Source organism: Papio anubis, chromosome 4, assembly GCF_008728515.1.
Source record: "Papio anubis isolate 15944 chromosome 4, Panubis1.0, whole genome shotgun sequence".
NCBI lineage: Eukaryota > Metazoa > Chordata > Mammalia > Primates > Cercopithecidae > Papio > Papio anubis.
The window spans coordinates 42,144,312-42,165,185 of record NC_044979.1 but is presented as its reverse complement, the minus strand read 5'-3'; the positions used below and the strand labels follow the sequence as shown (position 1 = coordinate 42,165,185).

Here is a 20,874-nt window from a genome sequence, read left to right as displayed (position 1 = left end):
GTGCTTCAGACACACCAGACACACTTAGTTCTTCCTTCTTGCCTCTGCCCAGAAATCTCTTTTCCCATCTCAGCTGGGTCCACAAAAGCCATCTTCCCAATTTCCAAACTACAAAGCTATCCCTGTACCTCTCCTCCAGGCAGTTCTGATGCCCCAACCTTACTTTTTGGTTTTCCCTGTAACACACATCAACTTCTAAAACACTACATCATCAACTTGTTATGGGTATTAATTGCTGCCCCCAGCTAAAATGTAAGTTCCACAATAGCAGGGGTTTTGGGTTTTGTTTACTGATGTATCCCAAGCATCTGACGCATAGTAGGACCCCAGTAAATATTGGTCAAATTTGCTCTTAAATAGCTGTTGCATAGACAAAAGTGATATTGGAGAAATGGATTTCGGGATTCTCTGGAGACTCTTCAACAAAACATATCAGACTTTCTGTAATGTGGCCGCAGCCAAACCTTATACCTTCCTCCACTGTCAACCCGGCCCACCTGGCCTCTATACAAATTGCAACTTCCTGGACAACCCTGCACCTTCTCCCCAGGTGCCTGTGTGCAAGTCCACTCCATTCAGACTGTCTGTCCCCTACCTCAGCTGCGCCTGAGCAGCTCCAACTTATCCTGCAAGACACAGCTCAAGTAGTATCCCTCTGAAGTACTCCTTGGCCCCGCTTTCTGTCTGTGTGGTTAGCTCTTCTTCCCCGTGCTGCTCCACTGACATGCTCACACCTTTACACACAGCCTGGGAGTGTTGCGGGTGGAAGGGGGGGATTCCCAGTCAAGGGGCAACACCTGTATAGTTGGAAAAGTTATTTGTTTTAATTTCTTGCCCTCTGTTCTCTCTTCTGTTTCTCTCCTCTCCCATAAACACACATACCGCCTATATACACACAACCTGTCCTGAATTGCTTTTCCTTGAATTGATGAGTTACGTAAATGCAATCCTAAGCACAGTTGTTTTCAGGTCGCCCTAACCTTTTGCTTTATTGATTTTTCAAGGATCCAGAGTGTTTACTGAGTTTCAGAAATTGGATTCTGTACTTATTTTTCTGTACTATCCTAGTTTTACGAGAATCCATTTGCTCAGCATTCTCTATTCGTTTAAAAGTGTTTAAGATTTTTGTAAACTGTTTTGTTTTGTTCTTTATTTTCTGGTGACATATTGACCTCAACATAATGCTATTTATATGCTTTAATTCTTCTTCCAACACTGTTAGAATTGCATTATGTTCACCCAAGGAATCCACATCTGTACAAAATATGACCAGGTTTGGCTATTCCTTCACATTCACAGTATTCTCATGATTTCTAACAATTCTTGTCTACTTTGCCTAAATAAGAAAAGGTCATATACTGACAATTTTGATCGTGAAAAAGAGACCTTAGTTCATTCCAGTGTCAGAGTCTACTTGCAAACATTGATTTCCAGAAAAATTTCTCAGGTGTGAGCAAAATAAGCAAAATAATTTCAGACCTAAGAGAAAAATAGCATTACAAGGAACGCCCACCTCATTCAAAGGCTCTACGTTTTCAGGCAAGAGGGGCCCTGGCCTTTGGCACCCTCACACCTCTCCCCTTTGTCTCTCTGTCTCTGGGTGCTGATTTTTCTTTCTTTATGTGACAGCCACTATGAAAAGAATGGGGTTCACTCACCACCTGCATTCCTCCACAGCCATTTGATATCTGCTTTCGATAACAGCAAAGGAAACTGATCAGTCATATAAATTCAATCCTGAGCACAGTTCCTCGTTTGGAATTGTACCATGCTTTATGCGGAGGACATTTTCAAACAAGGAAGGAGGGAATGTCTGATTCATTCGTGAGTAATGTACCAGCTTCCTCTCCAACTTGTCTCCCTTCAGTGGTTCACATTCTGACTGTTCAGTCGGTTTATCCTTTCCAAACCCTGTAGTTGAATGCAACCGGCAAAGGTTGCTTGGCTTATTTTTTTTTTTTAGTATATAGACTTGGAAAGATGTTTCTCAAATGTGATTTGTAGATTTATGTTATTCAGTGTTCCTGGATTAATTGAACAAAAATTGGTAACACTGCTACACAGTCTGAATCACAAAATTATGTCCATCCATTTGGCTGAAAAATATGAAAAAAAAGTACTTGTATAGGTTTTCATGCATTTTAGCACTTTCTTTACATTGGGGAGGTTCAACCTTCACACTTTCAAGGGCAATGAAACATTTTTGTTTGACCTACAATTTATTAATGGGACAAAAGCCCATCTGTCAATCAGGGCTCTGAGAGTTCAACGTAATTTCTGAACAATATTTTTTACATTATGCACAATGGTGAAAACAAATGTCCATTTATTCTTCTTTCCCAGAAGTTGAGTACTTGCAACCATTCTTAAAAGGACAAAGATGTTTGCTGACAGAATATGAATTTATAAAGGATAATCTTGAGGATATAATGGCATTCTATTCTTTTTATCTTTACTCTTGCCGTATCAGAGTTGGATAATGGTCTCAATCATATGTTACAACTAGAAAACGCACAATTGGCTTTTTCTTTTTTCTTCTTTTTTTTTCCTTGAGACGGAGTCTCGCTCTTTCGTCCAGGCTGGAGTGCAGTGGCGCAACTTCGGCTCACTGCAAGCCCCACCTCCCGGGTTCATGCCATTCTCCTGGCTCAGCCTCCCGAGTTGCTGGGACTACAGGCGTCCGCCACCACGTCCGCTAATTATTTTTTTTGTATTGTTAGTAGAGACGGGGTTTCACGATGTTAGCCAGGATGGTCTCGATCTCCTGACCTCGTGATCCGCCCATCTCAGCCTCCCAAAGTGCTGGGATTACAGGCGTGAGCCACCGCGCCCGGCCTACAATTGGCTTTTTCTTATGCTAAGAGGCAGCAATTTTCAACTTTTTAAATGATTATAGGACTAAGAGGGGATGCAAAAGCTGATAAGAATCTGAATAAAAGCACTATCTGTCAAAGAAACAACATTTGTGTAATAACCAAGAAACTGTTTAGAGCACCCCCTGGAAACATTAATTATAACACATGCAAATCATTCCTGTATGAAGCTTAACTTGTTTATCTCCTATAGCCACCTGTATTCGAATTTTTTAATAAGCACATTTATTATAAATAAAGCATGTAAATCAACCTGGGAATACCTTTTCTGTTTCAGAAATTTCATGTAAATGACAGGCTGCCACATACAGAACAACTGTAGGGGGAAAAAAGTTTCTTTACTCCCTTTCACATAGTTATACCTTCATGTGACACTTAAAACCACCTGTCAGGAACTTTTAAAGCATGTTTTAGCTGTACAGAAGCAAAGCCAAAAATGCTATGCAGTTTTGCAATACATATATGCCACAGAAACCTTAAAAAACATTCTAACCCAAAAGATAAATAGGTTTGGCCCAAATCTTTTTAATCTGAGTTTTGTGGGTAAAAAAGATTATTGTTCCCTTATTTTTCCCCATTTGCTGATAACTAGGATTGTCATATAAAATACATTTATGGGACATACTTACACTAAACAAATTATCTGAAATTCAAATTTAACTCAGCATCCTATATCTTTACTTGCTAAATCTCAGTTGGGATATGGGCCTACTCTTTTTTTTTTTTTTTTTTTTTTTCCTGAGGCAGAGTCTGGCTCTGTCATCCAGGCTGGAGTACAGTGGTGTGATCACGGTTCACTGCAGCCTCAACCTCCTTGGCTCAAGTGATCCTCCCACCTCAGCCTCTGCAGTAGCTGGGACTATAGGCACATGCCACCATGCCTGGCTAATTTTTTTATTTTTTGTAGAGTTGGGGTTTGCCCAGGCTGGTCTCAAACTCCTGAACTCAAGCAATCGTCCGGCTTCAGCCTCCAGAAGTTGTTGGGATTGCAGGCGTGAGTCACAATGCCCAGCCTGGGCTAACTCTTTTTTAAAGAGTTAAAATACTGGTTCCTATTTGTTTTTACTTCTTTAGTATGGGAGGCCGTTACTGTGGCCTCTGTCTTGGGGGGCAATTTTCGAAGGACTTCAAGAACTTGAACCGAGGTTAGAGGAAAACCACAAGATGGCTAAAGGGTGGGAAAAGAAGAAATAACACTATTTAAACTGTGGATGAGAGGACTAAAGTGATGAAGCAGTCACCAGGTATTTGGAGTGGTCTCACCCAAGGGACTATGCCAACTTCCTCATTTTTTGAGGTCAGGCAGAAACTGGCCGAAACACAAGTTAGGATAATAAGCATAGTAGCTACATTTATTAAATGCTAGGGTGTGCTGCATAACTGAATGCAGTTTCTCACAGTTTATCTCCAACTCTCATGGCCAACCCATGAGATGTATATGATTATCCCCATGTTTTGAATGTAAGAAACTGACACTCAAATCAGAAGGCATGTCAGCGAAAAAGGCCATATTCACATCCCATTTAAGTCTGTCAGACAGTAAAGCCCACACTCTCTCCACTACACTCCACCTTGTCTCCGGAATATTTTGGGGTGTTTAAATGTGATTATGCCAAAGAGCAGTTGAATGGGCTGAAAAATTCTGAAGATTCCTCCTGTCCCTTCTATTCACTGTTAGAAACCATTGTCAAGGTAGTGTCTGGCTACCATAGAAGGGATTTTTGACACAGCCTATTGTTTTATCTTTTTAAAGTCAATGTAGCGCTTTTGATGATCGTAACACTAACTGTAAGTCTTTAGGCATAAGAATCAAACATTCAGTCAAGCATGTTTACAAATTTGCTTTCAGCCCAGTAGATCTATCCACTTTTCCATTTAGGTTACAAATTTAGATTTCAGAGTTTATCCTGTTATCTTCAAATCCACGGATTGTACACTCTTTGAGGGAAGAAACTCTTAGTATCTAGTCACGTACATTGCACGCATTGGGTGCTCCCAAATACTTGATTAATATCTTATAATACAATGTAATATGATTCTTCATAAACAGTGAGTGTTTATAAACACAGTATTTTAAATGTCATCAGGAATCTTCTATTGGAATCTTAACTTTATTTTAATAGGCCTACTTTTAAAGTTAATAAACATAATATAAATGTGGACAGGGTCAAGATTTTTCCTTAGGATTTCACTCTGGCAAGTCTTCCTGGAAATTTAGCCGTGGCTGTTTTTATGACTGTAATTTCCTTAATATGGGGCTTCAGCCATATTCCATCATCATAAATCCCTTTCTTGCACTTAAAAGCAATGTTAAAATATTTTCCAGTTTCTGTATCTTAACTCTTTACTTAGATCCATTATTTCCATTTTGAGATTATCTTATGTAAATATTGTAGAAGATTTTGGAATTATATAATAAGAAAAAACTAGTATACCACCTCAGAAATCTTAACTAATAGATATGTTCCCAAATGCAAAGTGAAATATTTAAAATAATTATTCAAGTCCCAATTACTTGAATATTTTACATAAAGTTGGTTTTATGCACTTGACTTTGTGTTTAAACTCAAGTTTGTAGTATTTTCTACTGGACATTGTTAGTTTAGGACTTTTTCAGGTGCAAGGAATAAAAAGAATCATTACTAAACTTATTTTTAAAAAAAGAAATAAGCAAGAAAAGAAGAAATTTTACTGGCTTCCCTTAGCTTAAGACATAGCTGGATATAGATGCTCAAACAATCACATCAGGAGCCTGCCTCCCTCCGTGTCTGGGCTCTCTGGCCTCTTGGGTCAGTTTCATGCTCAGGCTGGCTTTTTCCACATAGTGGCAAAGATGGGCATCAGACATCCCAAGATAAAATCATCTTTAGTGCTCATGCTCTCAGAAGGAAAGAGGCCCTCTCCCAGCATCCATATTAAATCCCCGAAGAGAGTCTGTTTGGCCTTGCTTTGGCCACATACTCAGCCCTGACCAAGCTCCATGTCAAGAGAATAGAGTTCATTGAAAGGCCAGCCTGGTTTGCACACTCATTCTGTGTTGAAAGATGTAGATAGACCATGTGATTGACAGTCCCAGCAGATAGGAGAGGGAGAGTTTTCAAAAGAGTTGCCAGTATAAGAGACAGTAGATTCTGGGAAGGTGAAAAGAGGTATTTATTAAAATACTGTGCCTTTGGAATAAAAATCTTTTCCAAGAAATGCAAATAATTTAAAACAATTCAAATAAGCATCATACATTTTAAAACAATTAGAAGTACACTCAGAAGAACTGAATTGCTTGTTTAGATTTCAGCTAATATTTTCTCTTCTTTGAACCTTAGTTTTGTCATCTGGAAACACAGTATAATGCTTACCTTATAAGATAATCATGATTAGAAGAGATGATGGAACTGACCATATCTGTGTACTATAAGGTGCTATCTGCATAGTTATAAATTATGACTGCTAAGAAAATTAATCCCTAAAGAAAGCAAAATTACCTGTGTCAAGGTTTAGAAAGTCTCTCTCTCAAGAAAAAAGTTATTCTATTGCCTCTGTTGGTTTTTTCCTGAGGAATCAGTGTTTGAATACACTATACATTTTTGTAGGCTCTGCAATGTTTTTATGATGAGGACAGTGATAGTGTTGACAGTTGCTCAATGAATACTTAGAGATTTAAATGTATTGCTAGATTTCTGGGAAATGAAAAAACCAATGTAAGCTACTTGGGCAGATGGTGGACAGATCAAGTCGCTGGTTTTAAAGGCAGGCTGAACTGATATTTGTAGCTGTTAATAACAGAGCCATCTTCTTTAAAGGAAGTACTCCTAAATATCAACAGTTTAGTGGCCAAGGTGCCATTGAGATGATCTCTGCCAGGAAATGTTTTGCCAGTGATATTACCTTAACTTTCATCTGAAAAGAAATAAAGAAATGTTTTATAGATGATTCACTTTCACCTGATATGTGCACATTTTAAGAGAATGAATTAGTCAGTCCGTTTGAATCATCTTTACATGTTCCTTTTAGCAAGGAACTCAAAGTTGGTTAAATGGCTAGCACTATTTCAGAAAGAAAAAATAACAGAAACAATGAAAAGACAGTCTGTATTGAAAGCCTGATCCAGACACATCATGGGGGGATAAATGTATCAGGGCAAAAATATACAAAAAGTGAAAGTATTTCTGGAGTATTTCACTACCAATATAAATATTAAAATGCTCACACAGCCAGATCTGACAAGTTATATAGATGAGGAAGTGAAAGCAATATATGCCAAGTCAATGGCATTGGTGTAAAATGTAGTCATAGGGGAATAATCTCAGAGTTGAAAATTATTAGAAATGGAAAATACTTTGAAGTTCTTTAATTCCACCCAGGAGTATGCCATTAAATATTTAATAACCATCCCCCTACAGGCTTTAATAAGCCCTGATTTGTAGTGTTTGCCAATTTCTATGGTGTCAATATACCCCCCATGGCTGATTTCAGGCTACCAAGATGAAGTCACTGAAACACAAATTGGGAAGAGATGCACATAGTAGGCTGTCATGAGCCAGCACACAGCTGGTTCAGCACTATAATTTTCAAATAAGTTGGGTAACTTGCTTGGGTCATACAAATAATTAGCTGCACTGCCACAACTAAAACTAGGTCCTCTCCAGTGTTTGACCTCAGAATTGTGAATGCATTATGAGGAAAGCACCATGATTGATTTGATTGGTAAGCCCACGTGACTTTCTGTCCTGGTTAAGTTGTCCTTTAAGGGCCTCTGTAGACATTTCCACATTGAGTTTAAACTATAATCTGTCTATCTCCACTACTGGCCTGAGAGCTCATTGACATTTCAAAAGTGTTTTATCTTTGTATCTTCAGCACTCTGTACAGTATCTGACACTTAGATGCTTGTAAGTGTTTGTTAGGGACCGTGTACAAACAATAGAGAACATGCATTGACCTACTACGTGCCGTGCAGTGTTCTACATGCATTAACTCATTGAATCCTTAGAATAAGTCTCAAAAGTGAGGTAGGTGCTATAATCCTGACCATATTTTAATAGAGGCTTAGACTTATTTGCCTAAGGTAACATAGACAGTGATTGGATTCAAACCCTAAAATCTGGCCCAGTGCCTGTGCACTTGGCCTCTCAGCTGTCACTCATTTAACTAGCAGTTATCATCTTAGTGCCCAGCTCAGCACGAAATACGTCTAAAAGGTCTCCCTCCTTTCCTTAGGAAGGACACAAAACATTTCCCAGAAAAGATCTGATCTGACCAACATACACCTTTGTTAATGGGGACGGGCCTTTATTAATGGGAATGATCAAGGAAATGGGGCATTTTTGGTGATTACATTTTCTCATTATCTGAGGTTTGAACAGAAACTTCTATTGTAATTAAAATTTCTATCGTCGACAATGGGCCCTAGTCCCATTGTTTTCTTTAATTAAAAAAGTTAACCTTTTTTTGATGTATTCACTTGAAAAATGGCATCACCATATGGTAACAGATAATGTAAAGAAGGTGTAGGAGACTAAGGTACTAACTCCAACTGTGTTCTGCAATGGTTTTTCTTTAAATAGAAAATATATTCTCCTTCCCCACTGATTTTCCATCTCATCAAATGAAATAGCACAAAGCCGATTTCTACATGTGTACGTTTTCTTGGATTCTTGTCCACAATACAGTGTGTGACTTATGTGCCAACCTTAAGATAGGAATCTTATTTTAAAAACGTAATTTAATACAATATCTCTCTTTTTTTTTTTTTTTTTTTGACGGAGTCTTGCTCTGTCACCAGGCTGGAGTGCAGTGGCGCAATCTCAACTCACTGCAACCTCAAACTCCCTGGACTGCCTCAGCCTCCCAAGTAGCTGGGATTACAGGCACACGCACCATGCCCAGTTAGTTTTTGTACTTTTAGTAGAGACAGGGTTTCACCATATTGACCAGGATGGTCGTGATCTTCTGACCACATGATCTGCCCACCTGTGCCTCCCAAAGTGCTAGGATTACAGATTATTTTGCAGCCTTCTTCAAAAAACCTAGAAGAAAAAACGACATTCACACTTCACACTGCGTTAATGGGCATCAAGTAACATGCAAATTGGTTATAATACTTTTCTCCCTTTTGGCAATAATAATTCATTTGTTTCCTTTCTTTCATTATCATTTCTACAGAAAATACAGCAATAAATTATTTATTAGGCTCAATTTTGTTAGATACACTGATACCATATTGATAAGTGCAGTTAACTTTTCACATAATTTTTTTTTCCCCATTATGCTCTAGATAGTTTAGATACGTATTTGCCGTTTGGTTTGCAGTTTGTATTTGCCCTCTAGTAGAACAATTTGTCCCTAATCCTTTTCTTCTATTCCTTGTTATTCCCTCTGCCAGCACCAAAAATTTGCTAGTACATTGCAAAACAATGAGAATTACAGATAAAATAGCAAGCATTTATATGTACTCTTTATTGATCAAAGTGCTTTCAGAGATGAGATCTCTTTTTGATCCTTAAAATGGTCATGTGAGAATATCCAACCCTGGGACTCAGAGGTGGATGATTGCCTGGAGTCACACAGCTAGAGAGGGAAAGGGCTGGAATCAGAGGTCTGATTGTCTGACTTCTGTTCTAGTGCATGCTCCCGCCTCGCTTGGGAAGCTGCTTCGGTATAGTGAAGCACTTAAGAGCATGAATGGGTTCCCTTTAGGCAGACGTGGAATTGAAGCCTGGCTCTAACTGTGTGATTTTAGCAAGTTTGCTTATCTAGAAGAGAAGGATAATAATACTTCCTTCTTCACAAGGTGTTGATGAAGAGTAAATCAAAGGGTTTAGCAGAATGCCTCGCACATGGTAAGCACTCAGTATATGTTCTTGTTATTTTTATTATTACATGGCTTTGCCTTACTGAGGCTTCATCTTTTCCTCTGATCCAACTACAGTTCTCTAGCTCTGCTTATCCCTTCATAGCCTGTACCCCCAATGACATGATCTTGGCTCACTACAATCTCCGCTTCCCGAGTTCAAGCAATTCTCCTGCCTCAGCCTCCCAAGTAGCTAGGATTACAGGCACCTATCACCACACCCAGCTAATTTTTTTGTAGTAAAGATGGGGTCTCACCGTGTTGGTCAGGCTGGGTTCAAACTCCTGACCTCAAGTGATCTGCCCATCTCAGCCTCCCAAAGTGCTAGGATTACAGGCATGAGCCACTGTGCCCAGCCAGGATTCTTCATTCTTTATCCTCCTTTGAGACTCGGTTCTAGCATCATTTCCAGTGGAGTTGGTCTCCCTTCCTCTGCATTCTGATAACCGTTAACCCACTGCCTCCATCAAGTGACTTGAGCTTCCCGGGGAAAGGCATCATGCCTTTGTAGACATCCAATAAATGTTGGTAGAAGAAAGGGGGGGTCCTGCCAATAATCATATGTCTTTCCCACGATTTAAGAATAAACTCCTTTTCACCCTGTTACTGCTTTCTGCTTGTCTTCCCTTTGACAAACATTCTACTTCTTCGTCACCCATTCCCTCAGTCTAACATCTGACACTGCTATAGAAACTACTGCCTTGAAGATCAACAAAGAGGTTCCATGTGGACCAATGTCCTCCTTCTTGAGACCCTCGCCTGGCTTTTGTGACACAGTGCAGTATTTGCTCTGTTGATGCCTCACTGACCTTAACCTTCCTTGACTCCTCCACAGATTTCTCTACTGTGCCTATCCCCGAAGATTTAGGTCATTTGCCTTCTCTTCTTTCATCTAGTCTGTTCATGAACAGACCCATTCTTGGTTTTAACCATCACCTCTATGCAGATAATGTGCAAAGTTTATTTCTAGTCCGAGTGGAGTCTCTGTTACTCAGACAATCAAGTTCTAAATTGTTATTCCTTCTAGTGCAGCAGTGGCAAATACCTGACACTCATGTGTCTCACTTAAGACAGATATTGTTTCATCCAAGACTGATCATGCCGCTTTCCCAGTCAAGGCAGGCTTCTCAGAATCCTTCTCATTTCCGCCTCTGTTCTTTGGCACTAATGCTCTGTCTGCTCAGAGTTTTCATTCTTCACTTGTTCCAGGCACCTGTTTCCTGGTGAATAATGTAAAACCTAGTAGTCATCCTTATAGGAGAACATGCACTCATTTCCCAGCAGCACATCCGACTCAATGTTGTTAAAACCAATCTACCATTCCCATATATTCAGCCTAACTTCCCAGTGCAGTCTATCCTAGTTTTTTAACTTGTTCTACTTTTCCAAGATAACTGCTAATCATCTTTGTTTGTCTTTGCTTTCTGTTTTGCACTGTGTTTGATACATTAGGGTATCAAATCCTACTTACTCAAACATGTCCCTTATTCATTTCTTCTATCCTTGAGGCTACCATATTTGTTCTGGCCCCTGTTACCTCATTGTGGGATATAAAAATAGCCGTCAACTGGTCTTTCCATTGCCAGGTTCTTTCTGTTCTAGGCCACCCTGACTCCAGATCAATCTTCCTAGAGTAAAACCTTCATTATATCACTCTCTAGCTCAAAATTCCCTAATGATTATCGATCACCTCTTAAAGTCCCCAATTCTTAGACTATTAGTAGGGTAAAATTATTTTTGATTTGGAGTCAAAAAGTTTTGGATGCAAATTTTGTCTACTACCCTTAACCATTACGTAACTTCGAATTTGTGGCTTAATTTTTATTCATCATCTATTCAGTATCTATTCGTTTAACACCTTCTGCATCTCAGGCTCTGTACCAGGTACTTGGGATACAATGATGAGCCAAACAAACTTTGTCCTTGCTCTCCTGGACCTCACAACATAGTGAATTTGTCTCTGTTTCTCACGATCATAATAATCCTAAGTACAGGCTGTGATTTTTTTCCCTTGATGCTTGTAGCTTTTGGTTTGTGCTATGCAGGGTACTGTAATGCCATGGACAGTGCCTCAATAATCAGCATATATGGGTTATCAGTCAGCCACATTGCAGCTTCACTGAAGGGCAGCGGCTCTGTCCCATTTCCCATAGTGCAAGCACAGAGCCCTGCACATACCAGCTGCTCAGCGATTTCTGATGTGGTTTTTGTAGATCTAGGGTTAGTCTTTGGCACAGTCATAATGCCTAGTATGTTTTTTAGAGGCTACCCCTCTACTATCAGAATTATGCTATTTTTAGAAAGTCATACCTATTTAGTTTATACTCATTCTAAGGCCTCTCCTTTCCAACCTACTACCTTGCCTGTAATTATTATAAGGAGAACTCACAATGTTCATAACTTGTGCACCTTAAGTTTTAAAAACTGAATAACAAGCCCATTCATGTTTCCTCGTAGAAATACTGTCTATATGCATACAATGAAATGTTAAAATAATGTACTTTTTACTAAATAGCTTTTTGACTTGGTAATGAACAATATGTTGTTTTTCCCTGAGAAGTAGTTCTAGGACTTTAGTTCTGAAGATTATGTTTTATTTTATACACTTTCAGCCTGCTGTTTTTCAGTTCCCAGTGATCCTACATTAAACATTTGTCTGTCTAAAACAATAGGTTAACTGTAGCCAAATTATAATCAAACCATTCCTCTCCACACAAAATCCTATAAACAGCATGTGATCATATTGCTTCTAGAATTTATGATTGTTTTCTTCCAAAAGGAAGCTAAATTTAGCCTAGTAATTCTACATGCTCCCAAGAAAACAATGCCTGCTGTGATTTCTAGAATAAATGAATCCGAACCGCAGTTCCTTTACTTGACTAACAGAGAAACTTTAAATATCAACCTAGTCATTAGCCACAGTTATTAAACCACATTAAACAACCAGCAAGGGGTTAAGAAAGAAAGTTGCTATGTTTTTTCTTTCATTGCTGAATGAGTCTAACTTAGTTACTGTATCAGCCTTAATACGGAACATTGTTTGCATCTCAATGGTTCTCTAAAATTATTCGTTCATGGCTTGAGTTCTAAAATTAAGCTATGTGGAGTCATGTCCAACCGCACAATGCATCTTTATGTGAAACTGGCTAGAGTTTTTGTTTTCCTTCTATGTAAAAGTCCAGTTGGGAAGCTTTATTTCTGGTCATTTAAATGGTATAGGTCTTTCAGTTTTCTCTTCGTTTCTGACAACTGAACTGCTCTCGCCTTGAACCTGTTTTGGCAGATAAACCTCTCACAATGAAGGCCCCCGCTGTGCTTGTACCTGGCATCCTCGTGCTCCTGTTTCCCTTGGTGCAGAGGAGCAATGGGGAGTGTAAAGAGGCACTAGCAAAGTCCGAGATGAATGTGAATATGAAGTATCAGCTTCCCAACTTCACCGCGGAAACAGCCATCCAGAATGTCATTCTACATGAGCATCACATTTTCCTCGGTGCCACCAACTACATTTATGTTTTAAATGAGGAAGACCTTCAGAAGGTTGCTGAGTACAAGACCGGGCCTGTGCTGGAACACCCAGATTGTTTCCCGTGTCAGGACTGCAGCAGCAAAGCCAATTTATCAGGAGGCGTTTGGAAAGATAACATCAACATGGCTCTGGTTGTCGACACCTACTATGATGATCAACTCATTAGCTGTGGCAGCGTCAACAGAGGGACCTGCCAGCGACATGTCTTTCCCCATAATCATACTGCTGACATACAGTCGGAGGTTCACTGCATATTCTCCCCACAGATAGAAGAGCCCAGCCAGTGCCCTGACTGTGTGGTGAGCGCCCTGGGAGCCAAAGTCCTTTCATCTGTAAAGGACCGGTTCATCAACTTCTTTGTAGGCAATACCATAAATTCTTCTTATTTCCCACATCATCCGTTGCATTCGATATCAGTGAGAAGGCTAAAGGAAACGAAAGATGGTTTTATGTTTTTGACGGACCAGTCCTACATTGATGTTTTACCTGAGTTCAGAGATTCTTACCCCATTAAGTACATCCATGCTTTTGAAAGCAACAATTTTATTTACTTCTTGACGGTCCAAAGGGAAACTCTAAATGCTCAGACTTTTCACACAAGAATAATCAGGTTCTGTTCCTTAAACTCTGGATTGCACTCCTACATGGAAATGCCTCTAGAGTGTATTCTCACAGAAAAGAGAAAAAAGAGATCCACAAAGAAGGAAGTGTTTAATATCCTTCAGGCTGCATATGTCAGCAAGCCCGGGGCCCAGCTTGCTAGACAAATAGGAGCCAGCCTGAATGATGACATTCTCTTTGGGGTGTTCGCACAAAGCAAGCCAGATTCTGCCGAACCAATGGATCGATCTGCAATGTGTGCATTCCCTATCAAATATGTCAACGACTTCTTCAACAAGATCGTCAACAAAAACAATGTGAGATGTCTCCAGCATTTTTATGGACCCAATCATGAGCACTGTTTTAATAGGGTAAGTCACATCAGTCCCCACTTACACACTGTGAGGTGTAAATTAGAAATAAGTATCAGTCTCAAAATTAATATCCAGGACTTCTTTTGTGCTTGGTAAATGGTATTTATCCAAAATAGTTGCAGATTTTTTTCCAAGAAAATTTAGAAATTGAATCTTCATTTACACCTAAAATGGTATCTTTAAAATGTAATATGGTAACTAAAAGAAAAAATATTTTTACAATTCAGATTTGTGTGCTCGTGACACTTCAGATTATATTAAAGTTATTTCCCGTATAAGATTTTGTAGTTCTGATCAGATTTACGCAGATTTTATCACAACAGCAATTCCCATAAAACATAATTATTGACATTTCTATATAATCTCTGCAACATTTACAAGATGCTCAAGCTAATTTGTACACCTTAAATAATTGTTCCTTATGAGATTATATTCTCTCACTGATACACAAATGATTAATCTGTATTCTTGACATTATTTAAAGGAACTTAACTTTAAAAAATCTCTTCTGGGCCGGGCGCGGTGGCTCACGCCTGTAATCCCAGCACTTTGGGAGGCTGAGATGGGTGGATCACGAGGTCAGGAGATCGAGACCATCCTGGCTAACACGGTGAAACCCCGTCTCTACTAAAAAAATACAAAAAACTAGCCAGGCGAGGTGGTGGGTGCCTGTAGTCCCAGCTACTCAGGAGGCTGAGGCAGGAGAATGGCGTGAACCCGGGAGGCGGAGCTTGCAGTGAGCTGAGATCCAGCCACTGCACTCCAGCCTGGGCAACAGAGCAAGACTCCATCTCAAAAAAAAAAAAAAAATTCTCTTCTGAAATACTGGTAAATAAAACATTTTAAAATGAGCTAGTATACTTCTCTAAACAACCTGTAAGAGTAGAGAGGAGATGTTTGCTCCCAAGTCCTTCCTTTAGAGCTTGACTTTAATCATGGACTTCCTTCTGGAAAAGACTTGTGTCTACCAAGTTCTAGCTTGGCACTTTACCTGGTTGGTATTTGATATTTATAAGCATAAATATTTTGGTTGATGATTATTTATACGTATATGAAATGGTATTTTCATAGAAGCTGTTAGAGATATTCATGGTGCTGTGATTTAAATATAGTAACAGCTACCAGCTATACCTGGAGAATTTATCTTGCTAGTCAATTGATCACCTGGTCTGAGTGTTTGTTGTGGCTTTGAGTTTCTTCTATGACCATAATTGAATGAACAAATACTATAGCTTTTCTAAAGACAGTTTGACTTTGGCATGGTATGTTTCACTTACTTTAGCAGTTTTCAATATAAGATATAAAGGTTATAATTGCAATCAGGAAGAACATTAAACATGTCCTCAATAGCATAAAGTATTTAACTTGCTGAGGGGTAAGGGCATATTAATTCAGAAACAATTGGTTGACTTTTGCTGAAATGTCTGGGACACTTCTCTAGATGGAAACTGTAGTTAACTTTTTATGATGCTAGGAAAATACTTCCAAGAAAGTCAGTTCATCTTTTGGTGAACTAAAAACAAAACTTCCTTCCTCTCTCTTCCAAAGTCTATGAATATACATAAAATACATGCACATACATTCCAACTAAGACTTATTTCCCCCTGCATACATTTAATATATGTTGCAAAGAAGCAATAGAATTCCTCATGAAGCCCCCCTTTTCTTTACTAGAAACTACAAAAGACTGAAAGGAAACAAAATGATTTTCAGAAACCTGGGATTAGGAAATAAAAATATAATGTTAATAACATTACAGAGAAGATATTTTTCTGCACCCAGTAAGTTCATTCTGAGACACAAGTTTTAAAAGATTCTATTAGGAATTCCTCCAGGGCTCCTAGAGCACATGAATTTGCTATTTAAATCTTTCTTTGTTAAAAATTAAAAAGAGGGGTAGGGCAAGAAGAAAATTAAAAAGAGAATTCATAAAGGTATATTGATGTCTCATTTTTTAAATTTTGTACATTTCAATCCTTAGATGTAAAAATACTTATCAATTCTAGAAATTCTCAAAACATATCTGCATTTTATCCTACCCCTTTGACTTTTTTAGTGTTTCAAGGGACACAAAGAGATGGGATTATCCAATGAAATTCAGGTCAATTTTATTGCCCAGGAAAAATTCCCAAAATGCACTAGCCACACCTGAAACCATTATCACTCCCATCACAAAAATTCTTGCGGGAAACAAGATGGAACTTGCCAACATAGTCTTCTTACAAAGGAAGCCAACTTTTACACTGGCCAAATTCCATAGACAAATACCTTCAAACCTCCTCTATTTATTTGCCTGTTTATCCTCTCTGGTTACAAAGATCAAACTTCTTCTGAGACTGAGACTGCACATATTCTCTCTCTTCGTATAACCCATCCAGACCTCAGATTGTTCCAATAATGAGCATATAATCATTTCCTAGCTTAATGCCAAAATGAAGGCACCTAGAGCCATTCATCACACACACAAAAAACAAAATGATTACAAGATCAAAGCTGTTTAGCAGGATTCTCAAGCAATAAGATGACTCCATTTTGTCTTGGCAGATTTACTTGGCCAGAAATCAGGTGACCCTTTTAATAATTTCTTGGAACTGAGTTTTTACTTTGGCATCAAGTTTGGTGAAAAGACACACATATTGTAGTTTTGTTATTAACATCTCTAATACGTTTATAAAGGGACTCTTGCGGACAAGGTTAAGAAAGCTGCAGCTGTAACTTTCCACTTATGCTTCTGCCCAGTCCTCAGTGTTGACACATTGCTGAAAGAGGGATTTCCTGGCACTCCTTGAGCTCTCCTCCATGTGCAAATAGTGTTTCTATCACAAGATCAGATAATGGGAGTTCCAGGGAAGGGCCTTTTACATTTTAGGGGTCCGGCAGGTGTACCAGGCCTGACTTGCTTATTTAGGATCACATATTATGTTGCTTTTCCCAGTCTCACATTTCATGAAATATGTCTATGCAGACTCTTCACATGCATCTTCTCATATTGATGACATCACAAAAGCCCTCTGAGTCATCTGATAATTCCCAGTGCTCATCATCTTCACCCATAAGCTATTTGTGCTTCAGAACTCTTTGTCTCCACATATGATGCTGTTTCTGGAAACTTATCCCAAGCCACAAGTGCCCACTTATAGCATACCAATGTTGACGGTATCAGTTGTTCTATAAGAATATATTCTTGATCCTCACAATGTGTCTCTTTCTTATGTTGCTTTTGAAAGTGTTTCTAAAGAATTTGTTTACAGTGACTTCCAACATTGAGTACTGTGAGATTATACACCCACAAATAATTACTAAATCTGTTTAAGTATCTTTACCTTCTCCTTTACCCATTCATCAATCAACCTTTGTAAGCATCCTAAATTAGTATTGATTGAAGTTGTTTTAGGCTAATGCATATTCCCTAAATAGCACATTATTATTCAAAATAAAATAATTGAGAAAATTGTCCCATAATATGAATGGAACCTTTGTAAAGACCCATATGTAGGGAGAAAAAACCTTCATCTCTATTTGAGGATAAGCAGTAGCAAAAATTTCATTAACTTGCTTAAAATTAAGTGGAATTTAATTTTAAGACTGTGGAATCTCTAACAGTCTCTTACCTATAAGGGATTGATTAATGTGACAATTTCAGGAAAAAAATGAGAATCAGTACACATTGGCCCAATCTCCTACAAATGAGAATCGATACAGAATAAGAGAATTTTTTAAATCCCCAAATCAGCAAAGGTCCTGTTCCCTAAGTTATAGAATATTTATTAAAACAAGTGAAATAGTATATTCTGGAAAAAAATTTAATCAAAGTTGAAATTAGAAAAGGGTTCTTGAAATAGCTCTCACCTTTCAGAAAATACAGTTAATACACAATACTGCTTTTCTTGCAGTTCTATTATCAAAGTTTTGCTCTATAGGTAAGCATTTGAAAGACTTGTAGCAAATATTTTCACCAACGTCTTGACAACCTTAAAGATCAAAGTTGGATCAAGTGAAGGGGAAAAGCATTTGGTGCCAGACACACCTGGGTGGAAGTCCTGGTTTACTGCATACCAGCCATGTGACTTCTGCCGCATTACCTAACTTCTTGGAGGCTGAGTCTCATTGGTAACATGCAGATAACAATATGTACCTCACAGGGTTTTGTGAAAATTTGGGATAATGTATATGACGTATGTGGCACAATAAGATGACTATAAATTTAGCCCTTTGGGAGACAGCATGGACTAATGGAAAGAGACTGAAGTCAGAGATGTGGGTTCAAATCTGAACTCCACCATTTTCTACCTGGATGGCCATGAGAGCATTATTTAAACTCTGAACCCATCGTCTTGCATGCAGGACTATTGTGTGGACAGGTATATTGATAATATCTGTAAAAGGTCCCAACTTGGTCCTTGGCACAAAATAAATAGCAGCTATTATTGTACGGAATACTTGCATAAAGAAAGGCAAATTCAAATGATTGGATTATTTTCTGGAAGAGGCACTTTCTGGTTCTATTGTTTACAAGGGTCTTTCACTTCCCTCTCTGTTATGAGTTACCTGCCTCCATAATGCTTAATTTGTATTATGTTGTTCTTAAGATTTAATAGTTCCAAAAAAAAGATGGGGTGAGGAGCAGTGGTAGTTTGAGGGGGCACAGGATAGGGAGAAAGACAATTGAATCAAAACTGTACTATAGTCAAGTTCGAAGGTATAATTTGTTCTCCTTCCTCTCACTTTCAATCCTAAGTATACATGACATAAGATATTACTCTTATGTACTTTGTCATATCTTGCATTCAAGAATTTGCAGATAATACAGTTTTAGAAAAAGTGAACCTCATAGGTTGTTTGTATTGGGCTTCCTTATTTTTAAACATCATTTATACTCAAATTCAAAGAGTAGCCAACTGCTTCCCAAAATAAAGGAAACTTAAGGTAGTAATTTTCCATCTCCGTTTCACAGAATGCCAAGTTAAAGAGTCACTACTCAGAGCCATCAAAGGAAGAAAGTGAAGTGATTAGAACAGCTTTAAAGGAGGACAAAAATTAAAACAAGATGCAAACAAGGAATAATAGGAATAGGCAGAAAAATAAACATACAGTGATGTTTCTTTAGTATGATTATAAAGATGATAGATGAGTAAAATCGAGTTACATTTAAGTTGTAATGGAAGAAAATAATTGCAGCCTTCCATCAGGAAACCACAAGGGCCGTTATTGATCTGTCATCCTCAGGGCATGTCTCATAATATTTAATAAAATAAACAAAGATTTATAACTTTTATAGGCCATATATCTATAATCTCCCACACCACTTGAACTGTGAATGTGGAGTCAATGTTACAAATAACATCCCTGTAATTATACTGGTTTGGCATGCCTTATTTAAACAATCTAGCACTCTCAAGAGAATGTATTTTGTATTAGGGATGAAAAATGTGAAGTCAGATTGTAGAGTTTTTTACTTATTGTGCTCAAAAATGAGAAAATGTTATCCAATATGAAAAATGTTGTTAAGGATTCTTCATTCTTAATATTAGATAGTCTTCCAAACCTAAATATTAAATATCTTGGCCATATGTCAAATGTAATAGCTACGAAAGCAAAATCTTGCAAGAAAGAAAATCCTTGAGGTATAAAGATTCCATGTACTTTTTTAAAAACGTAAGTAAAAGGTCATTAATTTTACACTTCATTTATTTTTCTTCTCTAGACACTACTTCATCCTCTCCTAGGCTCAGGCAGTCACTGCTTCCTAACTTCTTTATTTTAATTATCCATGCTACTCATTCCACGAAAAGTGGCATATTGCATTATTTTATTAAAAGAAATTTAAAATTAGTTTCTTTCCAGAATTTTGTAATGCCCCCTAAGATCACTGGTCACACCCTGGGGGTGTTAGAAAACATGTTACAAAATGAACCACTAATTCCTTTTGCTTTTTCCCTTCCTCTTGCTACCGCTCTTTAAACCATTACGTGGCTCATTCACAGGCCTTTCTACCCCAGAAAAGATGAAAAAGCAAGGGCATGATGTTTTTATAACCTAATAGCAAGAGAACACAATGCTGAAACTGTCACCAAAACTGTGGGTAGGTTTTACCATGGGTTATATTAATTCATGATATGATTGATAATATCTCTCACTTGTGTGGGGAATGAAGCGTTAACTATGCCACATGCATTTTAAATTAATTTGACATTCTTCTTAATGTCCTTTCAAACAGGTGGCATTATAACCTGTGTCTTATTTAGGTAGTTGATTTCTACACGGAGATTCACCTGATAAAACTGGTGTCGAGAACAGGAAGGGGTTTGTACAAAATGAAATAAATCTTGAAGTTGATTTTTGTAAAGTCCAAATGTTAATTAAAAACTTTGAATTCACAACTCTGATACATGATATTTTCATTGACATAAACATGATTAGAGATTTCTGGAAGCATGTGGGATGCTGCATTGATAAGGATATGAACCTCCTTGAGTAATAATGGATTTTTTACTCTGAATACTGTTTCACATTTTGGGTATTACATCCTTACTTCAGACTTCTGCCTTATCAGTGGCCATCCCACCCTATGTTGTTATCTCCTCAGTCTAATAAGAAAAATGAGGACCTGTCAGAATTTGGATAGAAGACCCTCCAGGAATTTCTGCCACTGCT

The 20,874-nt window shown here is 38.2% G+C and overlaps 1 protein-coding gene across 2 annotated transcripts in view; it reads left to right on the top strand.

The window, feature by feature from the left end:
* The window catches only part of MET (MET proto-oncogene, receptor tyrosine kinase), a 116,715-nt gene that overhangs the window by 13,834 nt on the left and 82,007 nt on the right, over positions 1-20,874 (top strand). Inside the window, exons 1-2 of one of the 2 annotated variants that reach the window (XM_021935083.2) lie at positions 8,825-9,709; positions 13,004-14,217. In XM_021935083.2, the coding sequence (XP_021790775.1) occupies positions 9,667-9,709; positions 13,004-14,217 (1,257 nt within the window). In that variant the 5' untranslated portion in view covers positions 8,825-9,666. 2 annotated transcript variants of the gene reach the window in all.